The sequence below is a fragment of the Vespa mandarinia genome, chromosome 4 (genome assembly GCF_050613455.1).
Source record: "Vespa mandarinia isolate Hongniang chromosome 4, ASM5061345v1, whole genome shotgun sequence".
Lineage (NCBI taxonomy): Eukaryota > Metazoa > Arthropoda > Insecta > Hymenoptera > Vespidae > Vespa > Vespa mandarinia.
Genome location: NC_140813.1, coordinates 1,283,548 through 1,302,417, shown reverse-complemented (window position 1 = coordinate 1,302,417; position 18,870 = coordinate 1,283,548). Strand labels below are relative to the sequence as shown.

General features: G+C 31.0%; 1 protein-coding gene across 5 annotated transcripts; it reads left to right on the top strand.

The window, feature by feature from the left end:
* Positions 1–207: 207 nt before the first annotated feature.
* Positions 208–18,454, top strand: unc-104 (kinesin family member unc-104). 5 transcript variants are annotated; one of them, XM_085656358.1, is made up of 28 exons: positions 221–569; positions 2,923–3,111; positions 3,231–3,313; positions 3,488–3,566; positions 3,733–4,078; positions 4,230–4,485; positions 4,799–4,956; positions 5,054–5,193; positions 5,751–5,789; positions 8,032–8,166; positions 8,395–8,841; positions 9,138–9,340; positions 9,533–9,650; positions 10,180–10,331; positions 11,012–11,193; positions 11,268–11,405; positions 11,550–11,668; positions 11,807–12,176; positions 12,287–12,377; positions 12,477–12,592; positions 12,712–13,252; positions 13,460–13,649; positions 14,022–14,269; positions 14,348–14,613; positions 14,717–14,954; positions 15,060–15,196; positions 15,792–15,893; positions 15,965–18,454. In XM_085656358.1, exons 2-28 carry the CDS (start codon positions 3,012–3,014, stop codon positions 16,065–16,067), a joined length of 5,097 nt encoding a protein of 1,698 aa, XP_085512484.1. In that variant the 5' UTR covers positions 221–569; positions 2,923–3,011; the 3' UTR covers positions 16,068–18,454. The 5 variants fall into 5 exon arrangements, with proteins under 5 accessions (XP_085512485.1, XP_085512484.1, XP_085512483.1 ...); XM_085656357.1 differs by having other exon boundaries at positions 10,159–10,331; positions 13,460–13,640; XM_035878569.2 differs by having other exon boundaries at positions 10,159–10,331.
* Positions 18,455–18,870: the final 416 nt, after the last annotated feature.

The following is an 18,870-nucleotide window of genomic DNA, read 5'->3' as shown; positions in this document are numbered from 1 at the left end:
TACACACAGGAACACATAATATATATACAAAAACGCACATATATATATATATATACACACATATAAAAAATAAGAAAAGAAAAAAAAAACAAGAAAAACGTGAAAGTTGTATCAAATAATATGCGAATCGAAGTATTATCATCGTCATTATCATTATTATTATTATTATTATTACTATAGCAATAATAATAATAATAGTAACAATAATAATGATAATAATGTCTTCGCCTCGCGGTATGTATCTCGATCGTCGATCGTCTAGTGCACCGAGATAGTAATCTCGAGGATTTTTTTTTCCTCTCTTTTTCTCTTTCTCTCTCTCTCTCTCTCTTTTTCTTTCTCGTGCGCGTACTTTACTTACTATATCTATTTCTCGCGAATAGTAAGTTATAATCGCGGAGTTACGTCGATGCCGTACGACGTCGACGGGCGACGTCTTCGTGCGCTCTTCATGCGCGCGTCCCTCAGTGTTCAGTGATTATTTTATATCCAATTACAATAAACCAAGGAGAAATACGAGTAAGGAAGGACAGTAAAGGGTGGAATTTTAATTCGATAGAGAGAAGAAGGTAAGGAAACAACCAAGGAGTTTACTCTCTCACCCTCGTTTTCTATTTTTTTTATATTTGAATGGTATCTATCACCCTCTCTCTCTCTCTCTCTCTCTCTCTCTCTCTCTCTCTCTTTTTCATTCTCTCCGTCTATCTCTATCTTTCCTTCTTTGTCTTTTCGAACTCCCTTGAAACTCGAACCAACCCGGTTCTCTATCGATCACGGTACGATGCCTTTCTCATTTATCCCACTCCTTCTTACTTTCTCTCTCTCTCTCTCTCTCTCTCTCTCTCTCTCTCTCTCTCTCTCTCTTCCTATTTCTCTGGTTCTTTCGTCGTTTCTCGAACGTCCTTCGGAAAGATTCGATCCCTTTCGGTTGGTTCGAACTTCTCAGTTTTCTTCGTAACGTCTTCGACGTGACCTCTCATTTTCTCTCTCTCTCCCTCTCTCTCTCTCTCTCTCTTTCTCTTTTTCTCTCTTTCTGTCTGTCTCTTCGTGAAAACGTATTCGAAATTAATTCAAATTGGATGGACCATCCTTTGGATTTAAAGAGAGACGAAAAAAAAATTAATTATATTTTCTCTTTCTTTTCTTTTTTTTTCTTTTTTTTTTCTTTTCTTTTCTTTTCTTTAGTCAATCGTTACGCGCATAGATAAATAAACGTCATCGTGCGAAATATTCGAATATTCTTTCTTTTTGTATTCGATTTTTTAAATGGCCGACTATTTCGTCTCGCTCTACTTCGTCCGGCCATTCGTCGAGCTACATCACGTAAGGAGTACAAGTCAGTTGAAATACGGACAAGTGTCGTCAGTCGAAGTAGCATCAGTCAACGTTATCAACGTCGAGAAGATTGCTCGTCATTCCTCATCCCTGGTGATCTTAATTTTTTGTTTTCACTTTTCTTTTCTTTTTTTTTTTTCTTTTTTCTTTTTTTTTCCATTTTATTTTACACGTATTACAAGTGCTACGAATCAGAGTGACGTATAGAAATTCTTCGAAAACATTGAAAATTATATTATTATTATTTTTTTCTTCTTTTTTTTTTTTTTTTTTTTTTTAAAAACTTCTCTACATTAATGTTTTGTGCGACGACGAGTGAGTAAAAGAGGATTAAAAAAAAGAAAATAAAAAAGAAAAAAAACATTAAAGAAAAAGGAAAGAAGAAAAATTTTTTCATTTCCAATGAATTTACCGTCTTGGATATGCATTATTGACCTAATAATAAGCGTTCTAAATTCCACGAATAAGACGACGACGTCGACGGCGACGAGTATCTTCCATTAGAACGAGACTTTATTGATTTATCGTTTCTACCGTTTCTAAAAATTCTCGACGGTGGTTTTAGGTGTTTTGTCATCGTCATATTAAATACAATTAACATTTTGAATTTTGATTTGTTTGTTTCGATCGATCATCAAACTCGTTTGATGGTTAATAACATTGACATTATGTATCGATGTTATTTCGTTATTTACGAGTAACTATGTATGTAGGAGCCATACACACACACACACACACATAAATTCATACAACTATGAGAGAGAGAGAGAAAGAGAGAGAGAGAAAGAGAGAGAGAGAGAGAGAGAAGCTGTATGTTACAAATTGCTCGTGCGCTAGGATGGCCGTGTACAAGAGCGCATGTGTACATAATCGAGCACTCTGAATCATTCCATAATTAACGCTTCTGAAAATTTACATTTCCAATTCTGTGATTTATTTCTATCTCTTGGAAAAAGAAAAGATAATGAAATGAATTCGTATCCTTTGATACACGACGATTAAAACGTGAAATTATTTCTTTTCCAATTTTCTCTTTTCTCTTTTCTTTCTTTTTTTCTTTTTTTTTTTTTTGTTTCTTTTTCTTTTCAGTAAAATAGACTTAAATAAGATCATTCCGTTTTCAATTTCACATTTTTTCTGTGATTTATTTCTACAAGGGAGGGGAAAAAAATAGAATACGAATGTCGGCTTTCCTTTGTCACAATCGAAACGTGAAATTGTTTTTTCTAATTTTTTACAAATTTTTTTCTTTTTCATTTTGCTTAAAATCTATTTAGAAATTATCACGTTTGACTTGCATTCTCTCCACGATGATATTAATTTTTCATAAGAATTAGAAAAAGATCAAAGATAAATATTATAAATTATTATATTTATTTTTGCATTTTTCTTTTTCACCCCTTGAAATCGATTTGCAAAATTATTCGTGCTTGATGAATGAACGTCAACTTCAAAATGGATGATTCATGATTATGATGAAAATATTTTTCGTCGATTTAATTTCATTTCTAATTCGAATTTTATGTATCTGTTTTTTTTTTTTTTTTTTTCTTTTTTTTTAATCTTTTTCTTTTTCTCTTCTCGTAGAACAGACCTGACCAAAGGCACACAACTAATAACGCGATCATAGTAATTTGTAAGGAACATTGAAGGGCCAATAAAAAAAAAAAGTAAAGATGTCGTCGGTGAAAGTAGCGGTAAGGGTTCGACCCTTTAACAATCGTGAAATTTCACGTGAAGCACAATGCATCATTGAAATGTCAGGAAGTACTACTTGTAAGTAAAATATATGTCAGAAAAAAAATAATATATATATATATAAATATTCGTATTTTAAATTAAAAAATTAAATGAAAGAGAAAATTCAATTTTAAAATTACATTTTCAATTAACAGCAATAGTAAATCCAAAAGCACCTGCAGGCAGTAAGGATGCAATAAAAAGCTTCAATTATGATTATTCGTACTTTTCCATGGACGTGAGTATGAAATAGAAGAAAAAAATAATAAATAAATAAATAAATAAATAAATAAATAAATAAATAAATAAATAAATAAAAGTTATAATAGAGATAATATCTTCTTAATTAAATTAATAATAATAATAAAAAAAAAAGGAGATAATAAGTAACACATTATTTTATATATTGCAGCCAAGCGATTCTAATTATTCTTCGCAAATTATGGTCTATAAGGACATAGGCGAGGAAATGTTAGAACATGCATTTGAAGGTAAAAATTAAATTATGATTAGATTAATTGAAGAAAAAAAAAAAAGAAAAAAAAAAGAAGAAATGAATAAAAAAATGAAGTAAATAAAAAAGAGAAAAGGTCGAAATATTAAATGCAACAACGAAAGATAATCATGAAATATATTGTTGTTACTTTACTTTTATAGGCTACAATGTTTGTATATTTGCTTATGGACAGACCGGTGCTGGAAAGTCTTATACAATGATGGGAAAACAGGAGGAGGGTCAAGAGGGTATTATACCTCAAATTTGTAAGGATTTATTCCGTAAGATCAGTCGAAACTCGTCCGAACAATTAAAATATTCGGTTGAGGTAAGCTACATGGAGATTTATTGTGAGAGGGTTAGGGATTTGTTAAATCCAAAGAACAAAGGAAATTTACGTGTACGAGAACATCCTCTTCTTGGACCATACGTCGAGGATCTTTCAAAATTAGCAGTAATGTCATATCAAGACATTCACGATCTCATAGACGAGGGGAATAAAGCTAGGTTGGTAAAAAAATAAATAAACAAAAAAATAAATAAATAGAGAAAACATTTAATTTGCTATTTTATTCTAACGTATTAAATTATGTTTATAATCTTTCTTTTTTTTTTTTTTTTCTTTTTTTTTTCTTTTCTTTTTTTTTTTGGTCTATAGAACGGTCGCAGCCACAAACATGAACGAGACATCCAGCAGATCGCACGCGGTCTTTACAATTTTCTTCACACAACAAAGACAAGATTCAACGACCGGATTAGCGACAGAGAAAGTTAGTAAAATATCACTTGTCGATCTGGCAGGTTCTGAAAGGGCCGATTCAACTGGTGCAAAGGGTACAAGATTGAAGGAAGGTGCAAATATAAATAAGAGTCTTACTACACTCGGAAAAGTTATCAGCGCATTGGCCGAGATCGTTAGTATACATTTTTTTATTTTTTGACATGGATTTAAATTTAATATTAATTGTAATATCGAAAATAAATATTTATTATTTTTATATTAACTTCCCAATGATTTTACATTTCTTGCTGCCATTATTTTTACGGATAATTAGGCGGTAAGTTTTCATTATAGATTCAAGAATTTTTTGTAATTCGTAATTGTAGATTCAAGAATTTTTTCTAATAAATATTTTCAAAGCAACGTTTTAATATATTTTAATTTTATAACATATATATATATATATATATATTTATATGTGTGTATTTTTTAATGAATTTTTTCAGGCTACAAAGAAAAAAAAGAAGGCAGACTTCATCCCCTACAGAGACTCAGTTCTAACATGGTTATTACGTGAAAATCTTGGTGGTAATTCGAAGACCGCAATGATAGCAGCAGTTAGTCCAGCCGACATCAATTACGATGAAACTTTATCGACATTGAGGTAATTATATTTATATATATATATACATATTTTTTTTTTTTTTTCTATTGAACAGTCAACAAACTGATAAAGTCAATTATTGCTGTGACCTTCGAAGATACGCGGATCGGGCGAAACAAATCGTTTGCAAAGCCGTGGTCAACGAGGATGCGAACGCTAAACTCATTCGAGAGCTCAAAGAAGAAATACAGAAATTACGTGAACTACTCAAACAAGAAGGGATCGACGTACAAGAAGGTGAGTTATGACGTATACCATTACTGATGTCGCTTGTTTCGAGTATGCAAATCTTGTTGCGTTGTAAAGTAATATTTTAAAACTAACTCTTCCAAAGCAAATTTCCACATATAAACCCATAAATAGTTTTGATTTTAGTATAAAGAAGGCAGCATATAGATAATTTCAATATCATCGTCATAACAAAAAATATATATTTTAGATATTGATCGTTATGTGATAACCATATATATATAAAAAATAAAAAAAAAAAATAAAAAAAAAAATTACAAAATATTTAAAACGTTTGGAATTGGATTAAAAATAATAATGTATTGTGTTTGTGTTGCTGCAAAATTTAAAAAAAAATAGAAAAGAAAAGAAAGAAAAGGTATATACATACATACATACATACATATATATATATATATTTAGAAAAAAACCAAAAAAAAAGAAAAATAAAAGAAGAAGAATAACAATTCTTTTTAACGAAATAATATTATCTATATTATATGGTGCACCGTAGGTAAGCTATTTATATAGTATTTTTTTCTTTGTCCCTTTTATGCATAACGTAGGGCCAGATGGCAAAGTCACTTATGAAAAGAAAGAGCATAGTAAGTAACAATTTACAAAAAAAAAAAAAATTCTCTTTGTTTAAGAAACAAAACGAAGCAAAGCAAAGCAAAGCAAACAAACAAACAAACAAACAAACAAACAAAAAAAAAGCAAGAATGACAAGTAAACACGGCAAAAGCAGCGTCCAAGCCAAGGCAATCGTTTTACCATTGTGCCTTTTACTCAATATATGCTTCTTTTTCACGGCCAAATGCACAATATTCATAACACCTTCATACCTGCGTATCTCTTTTATTTTCTCGATTGTTTATATATTGTATATAATGTATATATATATATATATATATATTATATATATTATATATTGCTTCGCGAGAGTGCCCATTTTTCTTTCCTTTTTTTTATCCGTTTTCATTTTCATTTAGCCTAGACTATATTATATTCTGCCATATTTAAAGTACCCTTTCAATATGTCTTCCCTATAATGAATACACAATAATAATAGTATCAACATCTGCATAAATGTTATAAAATGAAAAAAGAAAGAAAAAAAGTGAGAAGGAAAAAAAAGAGCAATAGAGAAAAAAAATAAATGTTAACAATAATAAAATAAGAAAATTGTTGAGAGATTAGTGAACAGAAGTGATTAGAAATGTAGATTATTATATGTATATTATTTTCTAAAAAAAAAAAAAAAAAAAAAAAAAAAAAAATAATAGATTTTTTTCCAGTATAGTATTACTAGAAAAATAATCATTATGTATAATTCTTTTAATATTTTACATTTTGAAGCGTATCGAATGCACGATGAAGAAAATAACGAATCGCATTGATAAAAGAAAAGACAAACGAACAAAAGAGAAGACTTACCGATCAATATGAATTATAAAAAGAAAAAAAGAAAAAAAGAAAAAAAGAAAGAACAGTAGCTCTGTATATATATATATATTCTATATATATGAGCTTACAACGTTGCATGGACATATAAAAAATTCTGTAGTAACGATAATAATAAAGTCAAATGCATGTTAGAAGCAAGCGTGATTATGGCTGCATTGATAATATAAAATAAATTATTGTATTATTATTATTATTATTATTATTATTATTATTATTATTATTATTATTATTCCATATTGCATGAATATATATGTATATATTATCTCGTGTATAACTTCTCAAAATAGTTTTTTCCTTGCGTCATATATATTCCATATAGTCCATGTAATAATTTACAATAAACATTATTTTATATAATATCAAATTTCTATTATTGCAAACGTTTGCTTCTGAATTATTTAATAAAATAATACAATGAGATGATAAAAAGGAAAAAAAAATAAAAAGATGCGTTTGATTTATGCGATTCGTTGTTCTTGAAATAAAATAGCATGAAGAACGCTTTAAGGAGCTTATCTGTTAGGTGTATACGAACAAGTATATATATATATATATATATATATATATATATATAAATATATATACATATATATATATATATATATATATATATATTTATGTATTTGTTTTACAATAATGATTCATTTTTCAGATTTCGTCCGTTTTAGTAATTTTGGTCAGTATGTTAGCTTTTCCATCCCCCATGAAAAAATAGAAGAAAAAAAAAAAAGAGAGAGAAAAAGAATTACATATAAAAAAATACGAGATAGAAAAATCGTTTCTATGTTTCTCATTCATAAGCGATTATATATAGTTTTATATATATATATGTCTCTAATGTCATATTTTATTAGCCATGCTTCTCTCATTACAACCCTGCTAAATTTCATTTGAAAAGATCAATGATCAACACGCTACGCCTCGTTCCCTCTAATAATATTTAAAAATTTTTTTTTTTAATGGTGACCGTCTTATTATATATATATACATATATATATATATATATATATATATATATATATATATTATTTAGATGAATAATTTAAACCGAAAATTTAAAAAAAAAAGGGAGCAGACGAAAGCGTTAAAAATATTCTCTATGCTTCTGCTATCGCCTATAGTTATGGCTTTGTGTGTTTTTTCAAAAATACGTGAATTCGCTACGCGAACACGTAATTTATAATAATAATAATAATAATAATAATAGTAATAATAATAATAACGGTAACAACAACAACGAAGATAATAAAAAAAAAAAAAAAAAAAAAAAAAAAGATAAAAAATAATAAAGATAATCAATAATTACGCGTAATATCTGAAAGAAAATATTTTATCGTATATTAAAATTATATTGTGGTGTCTCTTTGTTATTATCTACAGGGGATGAGATCATTCGAACGAATAAACGCGAGGACGATTACAAAGAATCACGTTCAAGAATTCCCTCACACACAACTTCGACTATTGCCGAAGAAGCGGTTGATCAGTTGCAAGCATCAGAAAAATTAATAGCCGGTAAATTGATATAACACGTAAATAACTTATATAAATTCACTTTTCATTTTTATTTTTCATTCGTAAAAAAAAAAAAAAAAAAAAAAAGAAAGGAGAAGAAAAAAGAAAAAACAAAAAAAAGCAAAAAAAAAGAAAAAGAAAAATGAATTCTTTCCGTTCTCGTTCTTAACAAAATTCTTTTTTTTTTTTTATTATATTATACATATACATATACATATATGTCTATAGAATTAAATGAAACGTGGGAAGAAAAATTGAAGAGAACGGAATCGATTCGACTCCAACGCGAAGCTGTTTTCGCTGAGATGGGTGTAGCAGTTAAAGAGGATGGCGTTACAGTTGGTGTATTTTCCCCGAAGAAAACACCACACTTGGTTAATCTAAACGAGGATCCATTGATGTCCGAGTGTCTTATTTATTATATAAAGGATGGTTTCACGCGTATCGGTAGTGCCGAAGCTAATATACCACAGGATATACAACTTTGCGGTCCTCATATATTGAGCGAGCATTGCGTATTTGAAAATCACGAGGGTGTAATTACTTTGATGCCTAAGAAGGATGCATTGATTTATGTAAATGGTCGTGAAATAACCGAACCGATCGTACTTAAAACTGGATCGCGCGTTATCCTTGGGAAAAATCATGTATTCAGGTTCAATCATCCCGATCAAGGTACTTTTGAATAATTTGTCTTCTTTACTTATTCATTCATTCATCTATTCATTCATCCATCCATCCATCCATCCATCCATCCATTCATGCATTCATGCATGCATTCATTCATCCATCCATTCATTCATGCATTCATGCATGCATGCATGCATGCATGCATTCATTCATTCATTCATTCATTCATTCATTCATTCTATATCTTTATATAGACGTACGTATGTTATTGCGTCTTGAGAGTCTGTCATTATTTTGTTATTTCCTTTCTTCTTTCTTTGTTCCATTACGTTAATAAACAGTACGTGAACGAAGAGAGAAAAATTCACCCGCTGAGACACCCGGCAACGGTGAAACCGTTGATTGGAACTTCGCACAAATTGAATTATTAGAGAAACAAGGTATTGATCTCAAATTGGAAATGGAAAAGAGATTATTAGTACTAGAGGAACAATTTCGAAAGGAAAAAGAAGAGGCTGATCAGTTCTTCGAAGAACAACGTAAGGTAAGTTAGCATGTCTTTTGTTTCTTTCTTTCTTTTTTTTTTTTTTTTTTTTTTTTTTCTTATTATTCGTTTCTCTCTCTTTCTCTCTCTCTTTTTCTCTTTCTCTCTCATTTTCTTTCATTTCCTTTTTTTTTTTATCCCGCATTACGTCATAAAACTGAAGTTCTTTTCCGTTTCTTTTCTTGATAATAGAGTTACGAAGCACGAATAGATGCCTTGCAGAAGCAGGTAGAAGAACAAAGTATGACTATGTCAATGTATAGCAGTTACACGCCAGAGGACTTTAATAATACCGAAGAAGATATATTCGGTATGTATGCTAATGATATATCGCTGTGAAATCGCTGAGTAATAATAATATTTATTTAACGAATCGATTTCACTTAATACAATTTTATAATTTAGTTTTATGCAAACATTAAACTATCGTTTCACGATTGGCACGTTTAATCACCTCGTTAGAACTTCATTGAAATATTTATTTTATTTGTATCGAATGATTTTCTTTCTTTTTCTCTTTTTCTTTTTTCTTTTTTTTTTTTTCCTCTTTTGCGTTCTCTCACGTGAAATTTCTCGTCTCATATCTTGTAATCGTTTATTTTATTCTTTTTTTTTTTTCTTTTTTGTCTTTCGTCTGGTTCTTTTTTTTTTTTTTTTTTTTTTTTTTTTCTTAAGTACGCAAGAATCATCATTTCATTTGTTATTATTATGCACCCAGTATTATTTGATCGTTATAATTGTAGAGCGTAGTTGACGAAGACATTGGTAACATGCTTGGCTTTTCTGACTGTTTTGCCTGGTGATGGCTTGCATTTCAGTCAACCCCTTGTTTGACGCAGAGAGCAACTGGACCGAGAGAGATTTCCAATTGGCCGCTTGGGCCTTCCGCAAATGGAAGTATCATCAATTTACCAGTCTACGGGATGACCTATGGGGCAATGCGATATTCCTCAAGGAAGCCAATGCCATTTCGGTTGAACTTAAGAAAAAGGTAAAGAACGTACCCAGGGAAAGAATTTTTATATTATCATTTTATTTCTGATATGTGAAATATCAATCACTTTACGTCGAAAAAAATCGATTAACTCTAAAAAAAAAAGAAAAAAAAGAAACAGCGAAGAAATAATACGAATGAAGTGATAGAATAATACGAATCATTTTGTTTTATTTTTTTTTTTTTTTTTTTTTTTTTTTTTTTTTTTTTTTTTTTAATTCCTTTTAAAATATAAATTCAAATGAACATTATAAAACGTATAAAAAAAAAGTTCTTGCCATTGCATTTAAATTGCATCATTGCAACGATTTACATTAAGATTATATGGGATTAAATTGAATTGACTTCTGAAATAAATTATCGTTCGTTCGTTGGCCAATAAAATTTTGTCGTTTAATGGGAATCAAAATAATGACAATTAGAGAAATTAATTACGAATATAAAAAGTGAGAAGTTCGCGTGAAATACTTTGACATTTAAATTAACAAAAATAAAATTTAAAAAGAATGGAATGTATCGAGAGTTTCCCTTGTGAATGGTTCGTATATGAGCACGTATGTATTTGTCAAATATTTACGATCATTTTTATTATTATTATTATTATTATTATTATTATTATTATTATTATTATTATTATTATTATTATTATTATTATTATTATTATTTTTCAATTACAGGTTCAGTTCCAATTTACGCTATTAACAGATACCCTTTATTCTCCGTTACCTGTTGATCTTTTACCAATTGCTACCGATGGTGAAGAGGAAGAAGAAAGACCATTCCCTCGTACAATCGTTGCCGTTGAAGTTCAAGATACAAAGAATGGCGCTACCCATTATTGGACTTTAGAAAAATTAAGGTAATTAAGATTCGTTCGTTCTATACTATACGAAGAAATTTATATTTATCGATGATTATTAAATCATTCTATAGGCTTAGGTTAGAACTAATGCGCGAAATGTATCATAATGAGGCTGAACTTTCACCTACGTCGCCAGACTTTAATATCGAAACTATTACTGGTGGTGACCCGTTTTACGATCGTTTCCCCTGGTTCCGCATGGTTGGAAGGTGAATACTATAATTTTTCACAGATAACACACACGCGCGCACACACATAGATGTACATATATATATATATATATATATATATATATATATATATATATATTACAATATGATTGTGTTATTGATACATTTAATTTGGATTTATAGATCATTCGTATATCTAAGCAATTTGATGTATCCCGTACCACTTATTCACAAAGTGGCTATAGTCAATGAGAAAGGAGATGTCAAAGGTTATTTAAGAGTAGCCGTACAAGGTGTTGTTGGTAGGTTTGAAAAATAATACGAACAAAGATTTTTCGTTCTATTCCTACTTTTTTTGTTTTTTTTTTTTTTTTTTTTTTTTTTTTTTAATTAGATCTAAATAATATACGTAGAGGATGATCTTTTTTTTTTTTTTCTAGGAGAAGAAAATAGCGAATATTCGAGCGGTGTTAGACAATCGGCACATATTTCTTTCGAAGATGATTTATTCGGTGGACATAAACATAACAAACGAAATACACTATTGGCTCAAACTTTGGAAAAGAATCGTCAAATATTGATGAATGACGATCGCGTAATAGGTCATAACGAATTACACAAGGATTTGAAAGATGAGGATGATATATGTGACGCTGATAGCGGAAGAGGTGATAGTTCAGTTTCAAGTGATATGAAGGAAGAAGATCTACCGGATCATTTACAACTCGGCGCTGAATTTACATTCAGAGTTACGGTGTTACAAGCAATGGGTATTTCGACCGAGTATGCCGATATTTTCTGTCAATTCAAGTACGTAAATAATAACGTAGGATATATTTAATATCAAAAAACAAATAATTAATAAAGTCCTATTTAATTTCAACAAATTAATAAAATCTTATTGTATCATTACATTTAAGTTTCTTACACCGACATGACGAAGCATTTTCAACGGAACCGGCAAAGAATACAACCAAAGGAAATCCACCTGGATTTTATCATGTACAAAATGTAAATGATAAATTCATATAAATGATCGAAGGAAAAATTTTTTATTTAATCAAATAATCCAAACGTTTCTAATGTCTTCTAATATAATATATCATACAGATTACAGTGACGGTCACGAAATCTTTCTTGGAATATCTTAAATCACAACCGATTGTATTTGAGATCTTTGGACATTATCAGCAACATCCGTTGCACAAGGATGCTAAACTAGAATAGTTAGTATAAACGATATATGTATACAAGCAAGCACACACACAATATTAATATTATCTTTTATTCTAGTTATTCGATTGTGCCAAAATGTCTAAGCCTTTATTTCTATTCATTTTAATAGCGTACGACAACCACCAAAAAGGATGTTACCACCTTCAATACCAATTAGTCAACCTGTACGTTCACCAAAGTTTGGTAGCGTTTTACCATCACCAAGTACTTCACACGTTCATGCAAAATATGATGTACTCGTATGGTTTGAAATTTGCGAATTAGCACCAAACGGTGAATATGTTCCATCGGTTGTTGATCATAGCGATGATTTACCTTGCCGTGGATTATTCCTACTTCATCAAGGGATTCAACGTCGTATTCGTATAACGATTGTACACGAGCCTGCTTCTGAATTAAGATGGAAAGACGTAAGAGAACTCGTTGTAGGTCGTATTAGGAATACACCAGAACCGGAAGAAGAGGATAACGACTCCTCCGTACTTTCATTGGGATTATTCCCAGGTGAATATCTTGAAGTTCCAGGTGACGACAGATGTATGTTCAGATTCGAGGCAGCCTGGGACAGTTCTTTGCACAATTCGGCCTTGCTTAACAGGGTCACGTCTTACGGTGAACAAATATTCATGACTATCTCCGCATACCTTGAGGTTTGTTTCGCGTTTAAAATGAAACTTTACAAAAAAAAATAAAAAAAAAAAAAAAAAAAAAAAAAATAATAATAATAATAATAAATAAATGAAATAAAATAAAATAAAATGATTTATCTATTAAAGCGAGCAATTTTTTTTTTTTTTTTTTTTGAACGTTAAATTTCTTTTGACTTTGAACTTGACTTGATTTGATTTTCATTTTAGTTGGAGAATTGTGGTAGACCAGCAATTATTACAAAAGACTTGAGCATGATTATTTATGGCAGAGATGCCAGGGTCGGGCCAAGATCATTAAAACATCTGTTCAGTGGAAGTTATCGAAATCAAGAAGCAAATCGACTTAGCGGCGTCTATGAATTGGTGCTGCGACGTTCATCGGAAGCAGGTAGCCCAGGTTTGTCCTGTGTATCCCTTAGTGTAGCAGCTTGCTACTATGTATCCTAAGTTACAGCGAATATTATAAAACGTTTGCACTGATCGTTATCAGCAGACGAAAAGAAATTATTATTTTTTGAGACGATAATTGATATTTATCTTAATAATTATAAAATATATTTGACAATTTTGAAATACATTAAGACGAGAACGAGTCTTTCAATCGGTGTTGGTTCTCTTCTATCGGCGTACATCAACTTCTTCTAATATATTCGAACGCGAAGGCTTCGTGCAAACATTAATCAGTGAAGACATTATAATGTTTTATTTATATTTAAATTCTTTTACGTTATACGCATCGAACTTCTTTCCTTTTCATTTATTACATTAGGCGTACAAAGGCGACAACGTCGTGTATTAGACACGAGTTCTACGTACGTCAGGGGTGAAGAAAATCTTCATGGTTGGAGACCGCGAGGAGATAGTTTGATTTTCGATCATCAATGGGAACTTGAGAAATTAACGAGATTGGAAGAGGTTGAAAGGGTCAGACATACTTTACTTTTGAGAGAGAAACTTGGCATCGATAAAATGCCTATGTGTAATAAACCATTACATGATTTCACAAAAAGCGAAAAGGTAAATATTATGAATCATTTTATTTCATTTGAGAAACATTATGAACAACACATTGGTCATTGTAATATCGTATTATAGGAGGTTTGTAATATGGTAGCCAAAGCTACAAACGAATCACATGCTAGCCCAGTCAAACTCAAACGTTCAACCAGCAAAGACGTTTATGAACCTTGGGAAATGACTGACAGGGAGAGAGAATTGGCAACTAAATATATTAAACTTATCCAAGGTAGAATTCCAAGCAAAGAACCGATTTTATTGTCCGACGTTTCACCTGGAGAAGATACGATAGGTGATATGTCGGCATCCATGCTATCATCGGTTTTGTCCTCGTCGTCACAAGAGTCAGTTTACAAACGCATCTAATACAAATTTTTATCTCTCATTTGTTTATAAAATTTTAACGCGGCATTTAACACTTTTTTTTTTTCTCTCTCTTTTTTGCAGACTAAGTTCACCCGAAAGAGCCAAATTGCAAGAGCTTCAAGAAAGCATATTAGCTAGCGAGACAATTGGTCAATCATGTACAGCACCTGCTCCGATGGGATCGTCTTCACCTTCGAAGGAGAATCTAGTGTTGTATGTACCAGAAGTCGAGGAGATACGTATCAGTCCTGTCATTGCCAGGAAAGGATATTTGAATGTTTTAGAACACAAGACTAATGGATGGAAGAAACGTTGGGTTGTAAGTTTTCAAAAAGGAAATATAAATTATATCGTTTAAAATTTGAAAATGTTCTTCTTGCGACGTTTGATTTTCTTTTTTTTTTTTTCTTTCTTTTCTATTCAGGCAGTACGACGACCGTACGTTTTGATCTTCCGAGAGGAAAAAGATCCCGTAGAAAGAGCTCTGATTAATTTAGCAACTGCTCAAGTAGAATACTCCGAGGATCAATTAGCTATGGTGAAAGTACCAAACACATTCAGGTTAGCAAAATATTAATTCATTCGTTCATCCATCTGTCTATTCATTCATTCATCCATGCATCCACCTGCCCATTAATTAATTAATTTATTCATTCATTCATGCACCCATCCATTCATGTGTCCATCTGTCCATTCATTCATTCATGCATCCATCCATTCATTCATTCATTCGTTCATGTATCCATTTGTCCATTCATGTATCCCCATCCATTCATTCATTTATTCATGCATCCATCTGTCCATTCATGCATCTATTCATTCGCTCATTCATGTATCCATTTGTCCATTCATGCATCCATTCATTCGTTCATTCGTGTATCCATCTGTCCATTCATTCACTCATGCATTCATCTGTCCATTCATGGATCCATTCATTCATTCATTCATGCATCCATCTGCCCATTCATGGATCCATCCATTCATTCATTCATTCATTCATGCATCCATTTGTCCATTCTTGTATCCATCCATTCATTCATTCATGTATCCATCTGTCCATTGATTCATTCATTCATTATTTTCAAATGATATTAAATATTAAGATATTTAATTTAATAGACGCATATGTGTATATTATTATTATTATTTCTTATAGTGTCGTGACAAAACACCGTGGTTATCTTCTTCAGACTTTAGGTGACAAGGAAGTATACGATTGGTTGTACGCTATCAATCCACTTCTAGCCGGTCAGATAAGGTACGCGTCTGATGAAATATAATTAATGATTATTTAAATGATAACTTTCTTGTCGAAATCATTTGTTTTAGATCAAAATTGGCACGCAAAGGTCCGGTTACTAGATCCTTAAACAATGTTTCACCAACCGGTGTTACTTCGGCGTCGGAACAACAATCGAATCAAACCAAGTGAGTGATCGATGCCTTGCTGGAGGTAACCGGCGCCGTTGCAAGAGCCTCCAAGAGAATATTCCGTTGGCCAAAAGCGACATTTTCGGCCCAGGACTTCTATAGTTTTCGATTTTCAGTAGTCATCGAGTGATCGTCGCGACAAGAGAACGTCGCCGACGTGGTTATTCGCTAAACCGATGATCTTGATATCTCGGAATCTCGTTTAAGGATACATACGTTATTTTATCATACACATACACACACACACACAACATACATACGCGCATCCACACACACACACACACACACACAGAGGCATACATACGCACACAAAGGTACATAAAACACACGTACAAAGATACACACGTAATTGCGTATACACGAGATAAGTGCTAATATACCGAATGAAAAACAAAAAGAGGATTTAAAAAAAAAAAGAGGAAGAAAAGAAAAGAAAGAAGAAACTAAACAAACGCGTAAACCATACAGAAGCAAAAAAAAAAAATAACGCCCTGCTTACTTCGCCTACGTGCAGGATTGAAAAAAAAAAAAAAAAACAGAAAGAAAGAAAAGCGAAATATATTCTCCTTCTATGAATAGCAACATGCTGAAATAAAGAAGAAAAAAGAAAAAAAAAAAAAAAACAAAAAAGAAAAAAAACATCATTGTACCTTTTAGCGTTTTAGCCGGGAACACTTTCGCGTTTAAGCGTTTCGCGTTTCTCGGTACGTTTCGATTTCTTGCGAAATGTCGCCGATGAGACAACACAACAAGGAAAGTTCGCAGGGAATATCATATATCGATCTGTGTGTATTGTTCTATTCTTTTTTTTCTTCTTTCTTTCTTTCTATCTTTTTTTTTTCTTTCTTTCGTTTTCTTTTTTTTTTTTCTTTTTTTCTTTTTTTCTTTCTCTTCCTTTCTCCTTTCCATATCTTATGGAAGAAAAAAGGGTTTCGTTAATTCTCTTTCTCTCTCTTTCTCTCTCTTTCTTTCTCTCTTTCTCTCTCTCTCTCTCTCTCTCTATCTATCTATTTATTTATCTATCTATCTCTCTTTTAAAAACGTGCGTCCAAATAAATTTGGTGATTTGCGTGTTGAATAATGTGCGTTTATGCCTAATATTGTGAAGTGCGTTTGGAGAGAAAAGGAAATGAATGAATTAAAAAAAGAAAAAAAAAAAGAAAAGAAGAAAAAAGAAAGAAGAAGAACAAGTAGAACAAGAAGAAAACAGCGTTCGAAAGAACGCCGGAAGGGTTGGAAGGGTATAGGGATGGTGGTGAGGAGAGATGACGAGAGGGTGAGAAAGAGAAGAGAGAGAGAGAGAGCTCTTCTATCTCATTTTTAAAATAATTATTTATTTGCCGATCAGACATACGAAAATACGTACATACAAAATAGATACATACACACATACACATACACGTACACACATACACATTACCAAAGAAGAACTACATCGATGAGTATGTAAACAAATGATTGAATTACTATTAAAGTATGTATATGTATATCGTTACGAGGTGTCCTTTATTTGTTATATATGAAGGAGGTGAAATAATCTTTAAGAGATTATAACGAAAATGAAATTATTTTCCATTATATATAGACGTGTGCGTTATGCAGCTCACGCGTTTTCTCAGCTTTCATCCTTATCAGACATTTCTATGTGCTGTAGTCTCCATTTAAAATGCCTCCTCGTTCGAAATGGTGCACAAGTGTAAAAAAAAAGCAAAAAAAAAAAAAAAAAAAAAGAAAAAAAAGGAAAAAAAAAAGAAAGAAAAAAAACGAAATGAAAACAAATAAGAGACAGAGAGAGAGAGAAAGAGAGAGAGAGAGAGAGAGAGAGAGAGAGAAACAATGTTGCAAGGGAAGGAAAGGGAGAGAAGGTGGAGGAAGCAAAAAAAAATAAAAATAAAAAAAATCGATGAAGGAAAAATAAAACAGAGATCGAGAGATAGAGAGAGATAGATAAATAGAGAGAGAGAGAGAGAGAGTGAGAGAGAGAGAGAAAGGGGAGAGATGATGATCGGTGTTGAATGACATGATAATTAAAATTGAAATTTAAAATCTCTCTTAATATCTCGGAGAGATCGTGTTAAGACTGCAAGAGGCTCCTGTAATAGTACTTAAATATTCTCTTCTCTTATTCGAAGCTTTCGTTCTTGTTGTATGTCTAAACGCAATCGTTAAGGACTCGGTAAAGGACAAAAACAAAACAAAAAAAAAAAAAAGAACAAAAAAAAGAAAAAAGAAAAAAAGAAAAAACTCGAGGAAAGCGATTATGTAAAATATGTTATTTACGATTATAAGTATAAAAAAAAAAAGATGATATATCTCTTTCATGTGAGCGGAGGATAGAGTGATATTCTACGATTAAAAAAAAAAAAAAAAAGAAAAAAAAAAAAGAAACAACAACAAAAAATGGACAATGAAATTGTGAATTAATGTCATTTTGAACATTTGATTATTATTATTATTATTATTATTATTATTATTATTATTATTATTATTATTATTATTATTATTATTATTATTATTATTATTATTATATAAAGACCGCATTCGAACGATTATAAGCGATAACATTGCCCTAAGCGCTTCGCGACTTTCTTCTAGGGAAAGTAATAAGAAGATAAAAGAAAAAAAAAAAAAAAAAAAAAACAAAAACAGAAAAAAGAAAAACAAGGAGTATAAAGAGTATAAATCTTTTACTTATCCGGACCTACCGTGTCAAAGATGATGATAATAAAAATGATCTATGACCGATATGGAAATACAGCGTTTCTGTCTATTGCAATGAGTTTTCTCGGCGAAACCCTTTTTAC